Source organism: Stegastes partitus, unplaced genomic scaffold (genome assembly GCF_000690725.1).
Source record: "Stegastes partitus isolate 25-593 unplaced genomic scaffold, Stegastes_partitus-1.0.2 Scaffold421, whole genome shotgun sequence".
NCBI lineage: Eukaryota > Metazoa > Chordata > Actinopteri > Pomacentridae > Stegastes > Stegastes partitus.
Genome location: NW_007578152.1, coordinates 169,578 through 174,675, shown reverse-complemented (window position 1 = coordinate 174,675; position 5,098 = coordinate 169,578). Strand labels below are relative to the sequence as shown.

General features: G+C 43.9%; 1 protein-coding gene across 1 annotated transcript in view; it reads right to left on the bottom strand.

Moving 5' to 3' along the window:
• Nucleotides 1–5,098, bottom strand: part of LOC103360208 (aryl hydrocarbon receptor-like) — a 100,740-nt gene that overhangs the window by 12,799 nt on the left and 82,843 nt on the right. The window contains exons 3-4 of the mRNA XM_008285890.1: nucleotides 701–897; nucleotides 530–619 (exon numbers count right to left, since the gene is read on the bottom strand). Of these exons, the coding sequence (XP_008284112.1) occupies nucleotides 530–619; nucleotides 701–897 (287 nt within the window). The remainder of the gene's footprint in view (nucleotides 1–529; nucleotides 620–700; nucleotides 898–5,098) is intronic.

The window sequence follows — 5,098 nt, the reverse complement described above, 5'->3', positions numbered from 1 at the left end:
ATTTTTACATTTTTTCCAACTTTAAGCGACTTTTTTATTGTTTTAAGTGGTTTCAAAGCTGCTTTTTATGACATTTCTTGCACAAAAACATCAAATCAAGAATGAATCAAGTCTCAAAATGACTCAGATCTTCAACGACTTGTGCAGAAACATCTAATTATTCAGTCCATGCTTCTGTAACAACAAACAGGAGAGTTGTGGTGTTTTAAACTTGAATTTACATTTGATTTTAATGTTTTTGAAGCTCGTTTTTAACTAATTTCATCACATTTTTTGTGCAAAAACAAGGATTTTAATTCTGAAGCAGTGAAAATCATTATTTTTTCATTTTTAATTGACTTTTTTTGGATTTCAGTGGTTTTAAAGCTGCTTCTTGTGACATTTTTTGTGCAGAAACATCTGATTTGACAGATGTTTCTCCATTTCTTGCCTTCATTCGGCAGCTTTGCGTGTGAAACAGACGAGCGTTCAGACTTTTATTCGGTTATGCGACGCTCTCCGTGACCCTGACGCCACTGGTGGGTTTTACCTGATGGAAGCCGAGGAAGTCCTGGATGGTCGGCGACGTGTAGAAGACGTAGCCTTCAGCCGTCACCACCAACACGAAGCCGTTCAGCGCCTGCACAACAAAAACACAAAACTTTACTTAAAGCGCCGTCGTCCGGTCCGCGGATCCCGTCGGCGTCGTTTGAGGCGTCACCTGGAGCAGCAGGTCTCCCTCGGAGAAGCTGACGCCGTCGATGGACGTCACCACGGCGGGCGGCGGCTGGACGGCGGCGGCGGAGGAGGAGGAGGAGGAGGTGGACGGAGGCAGAGCGGCGTTCTGGGAGGCTCCTCCGAACATCAGGCTTCGCTCGCTGGTCCAGCTGGAGCTGCTCTGGCCGACCTTCAAGGTGGCTGCAGGAGGAGAAACAGGAGGTCAGTCGGCTGAAGTCCAACCAGCTTCTACGTTTATCTCCACTGGAGGTTCAATAAAAACGTCCTGCAGCTCCACGGACACAAGATTCAAGATTCAAGATTCAACTCAAGACCTTTATTCAACACAGTTATACACAATAAAACCTGTTGAGCACCTGTTTAGACCAACTAACAAGAAAAACAAAGAATAAAAACACAAAAGAAATAAATTAAATATGAATACACATATAGACAGATAGAAAATAAACACACACATCAATAAATGAAACTAAATAAAATTGAATTAAACTAATTTAAGAAGGAGAAATAATCAGAAATATCTTCTTTTTATTTAGTTTTTTCTCCCAAGTTTCCAAACATATCACCAATACTGTAAAAAAATAAAACATGGAGGCTCCACGAGCTGCAGATGTTTTTCCGTTTCGGTTTTTCTCTCCACCTTAAAGATGTTTCACCGTGCTGACCGTATCCTCCACCGCCTGGCTGCTCTGCTCACCGCTCCTGAGCCGTGCTGCGTTTATTTTATTGGTTTTATTTCTCTCATAACGTCTCCTATCTGTAAACACAAACCTGAATCTTTTTTTTTTTTTGCAGCACGATTCCGTCGCTGCTCCTCAGTTTTCTGACAGAACGCGAGCAAACGGTTTGAATGTGGAGGAACATCACGATTTTAAGCTTCGATTCGCTTCATTTGCTCAACAAAAACGCGACACCTTCACGTTTCTGCAGCTCCTGACTCAGACAAACGGCAAAAACTTCACCTTAAAACACAAAACAAGGCTCATGCGTCGACTTTCTGCCCAAATTAAAACTTCTGATTTATGTTTTTTCTGCAGAAACGAGAAGAGGCAGCAGCCAGGAGGAACCAAAACCAGTCCAAGATATAACAACAAGAACAAATATGTGCATGGCAACGTGATATCAGAGGCCCAATTTCTGGAAAACATCTGATGAAACAAGTGTGAAGCGAGAAAAAAAAAAAAAAACAAACAGAAAGAGGAAGAGCGCATCAGGTCCATCAGGGTGGAGCTGCCTGCTGCTTCCTGTCGTCTTACAACAGCTCTTCGTCCTCTTCCTCTTCCTCCTGCTTATCGAGCCGCTCTTATCGCCACAGAGAAGAAAAATAACCCGGCAGGCCCTTAAAATACCCTTTCTGGGAGGATGCAGGTGGGTATTTTGTGGAGGAAGACAGTCTGAAGCGATGATGGACGGAGGTGAGAGGAGGACAGACGAAGCCCTAAAACCCTGAAATGATTCATTCAGCTGCAAAACGTTTGGAGCAAATTCAAGCAGAAGCACAAAAATCTCGGTTTTCTTTCCTTGTGTTCGATACTAAAGTGAAAATCTTTGGGTTTTGGACGACAAAAGACCAAGAATCAATAACAACAACACTCATGTGCAGGCTGCTGGTTAAACACAGAAGCTCTGGATCCGGCCCGTCCAGGCCAAACGAGGATAACAGGCAGAACCGCAGAACGACCCGCTGGCCTCCCCCCCGTGGACCCAGCACAGCGGGGAGGCGGCCATTTTGGAGGACGAGGTCCGTGTGAAGTGGTCGACGGCGTCCTCGATCAATCTGCGCGAACGTTCTGTTCCGACGCGAGCGGAAAAACGAAGAAGCAATCACCAGAGCGTTTCACGTAGGATTCAGAGACGCTGGACGGTTATGAGTCCTTGAAACGTTCCCGTACGGCGACAATAAACGTCTGAGAAATGATTAAAAGCACAAAACTGTGGCGAGAGTCGAAGCAAAAAACACCACATGTGAAAGATGCAGACATTTTAATTAACTTTAGGTTGTTTCTCTCCATCAGTCATATGTGCAGCGTTGCAGATTAACCTCCTGGGATCCGTCTAATCGCTGGGAAACACGATTCGTACATGTTTCTGCTGCATCTGGGCATATTTTATAGGTTTCTAAGTCTTTTTTTTGTGCAGCATGGGTTCTTTGCAGCTTTAGACTTTGTCAAAATAAGAAAGTTAGACTCGTAGTTGAGAATAAATCCCCACGATGCTAAATAAACACATCCAAAGCCTGTATCTGCTGTGAATGTGCTCATCTGCTGCCGGTCGACAGTCAAACTCTTTATTTTTAATGCCTCCAAAAGCCTGAAAGAATCTGTCGTTTCAACCTAACGTCTCAGATGTTCCACCTTTTCTCCCCATTAATTTCTGGTTTACCCTCCGACACCTTTCACGTGTTTTAAAAGCAAACGACGCCTGTGTTTCGCTCGACACCTCTTCAACATCGACTCGCTGCTCCTCGACTCTGAGCTCCCGTCGAGCAGCTTCGCTTTGAACACCTTCGGTTGTCGCCCGCCGAGCTTCCTGAGGGCTTCATAGACCCTCCGAGCTCCTCCGGCGACACAGAATCATCCGAGTCCAAACTGCAGCCGCATAAAACAGCAGGAAAGAAGATTAACAGCAGAAAAGCTGCTGCTGCTGCTGATGTCCATATTATTGTGTATTTGTCCCTAGAAAACTTGAAAATGTGAAGTTTAGCGCTGATTTTTCTTATCTCGTCTGTAAAATATTAGAAAAAAAGTAAAAGCTGGTGATAGTTTCCCTGTTTCTGATCACATACGACCAAAACATTGCATTTGAGAAGCTGTAACTAGACAATAAAATGCACTGTTGCTTAAAAAAATGGCTTAATTAGCTAATTAATTGACTTGCTGCTGCAGTTACAGCTCAGTTTCTGATAAATAAAAGAAAAAAATTTGCACTTTTAAGAAGCTAGAACTGAAGAACTTTTGGCATTTTGGCCTAAAAAAAATGACTGATCGACATTTCTGACACAAAAAGAGCAAAATTTTAGGTCATGCGTTGTTTTAAAGTTAAATCTTAAACCTAAATATGAAGCCAGAATGATTAAACAGTTAGCTTAGCTTAGCATAAACACTGGAAACAGAGGTGAGCAGCTAGCTTAGCTCTGTACCAAGCCTGGTACTGTCACAATTTAATTTTAAAAAGTAAGAAAAGTCACACATTTAAGGCGCTAGAGGCAGTAAATGTTGGTATTTATGCGACATAGCTGCTAATTAATGTCCTGTCATTATATTAAAGACACTAAATGAGGGCGACGGTGAACTTAGCTTAGCATTAAGACCCGAAACAGAGTTGTGAACGCAGCCAGGCTAGCAGTTTCCCTTCACTTCCAGTCTTTATGCTAAGCTAAGCTAACCTGCTGGTTTGGGAATCAAACGAGCACAAAAACTGCTGATATCATCAAGAAGAAGACTTCTGGGCGTTCAAAGCTGAGGAGCAGAGTTTCTTCCTCGGAGCCAGAAAAATACCAACGGAGCAGATAATTTGAGATACAAAGACGGGAACGAGCCGGACGACAAGCGAACCAGATGTGCTGGTTAAACACACGACAGCAACAGAGGAGAGGAAACGCAGCAGCGTGGCCCAGAGCGGGCGCCCACTCGTCACATCTCCTTCCAGGGTCACAGTGGGAGCTTTCTGGGGAAGACTCGGCATTATATTTCACATTTTATATCAAAGGCCGGGATCTGAGGCTGCGGCGGGACAAACTAGTCGCTGCCCGAGCAGATAAAAATATGGAGGGAACACATAATTTAGGAGAGACTCTGAAAAACACAGCAGAGGAGACACGGAGGAGACGCTCAGGAGGCCGGAAACCGACAGAAAGACGAGCGGGTTCTGTGCGGTTGGAGGCACAAATTAGATTTTTAAAGAGCAAAAAAACAAAACGACAGCGATGCTTTCAGACTGTATTTATCCCTGCAGGGAAGCTGATCGCTAGCAGTCGCTCAGGATGGTGGAAGCTGTAAAATTATACAACAAGGAGGAGGAACTGCACAACTGGAGGCGTAGTGAGTGGAACATTGAGTGATTTCAGGCAAATTAACTCCAACAAGAAAACCTCTCGACTGATCCACCAAACAGTCTGTTTAATAGAACATATCTGACTCAGATTTAAGGGAGTTTGTGCCACATGTGTGCAGCAAAATGGGCGAGAAACAGGAGAAAAACAGTAAATATGTCAGAAACAGATGACCAACAAAACCTATTTAAGAAGCTTTTCATGACACCGGTTCACACAGCCGCCAATAACAGTCTTAAAAACACATAATGTGGTCGCTTGATGAGCAGTTTGCATTGATTTAGTCATGATGAAGAAGTGAGGCGTTTAGGGAACATCTGTAACCTGTAG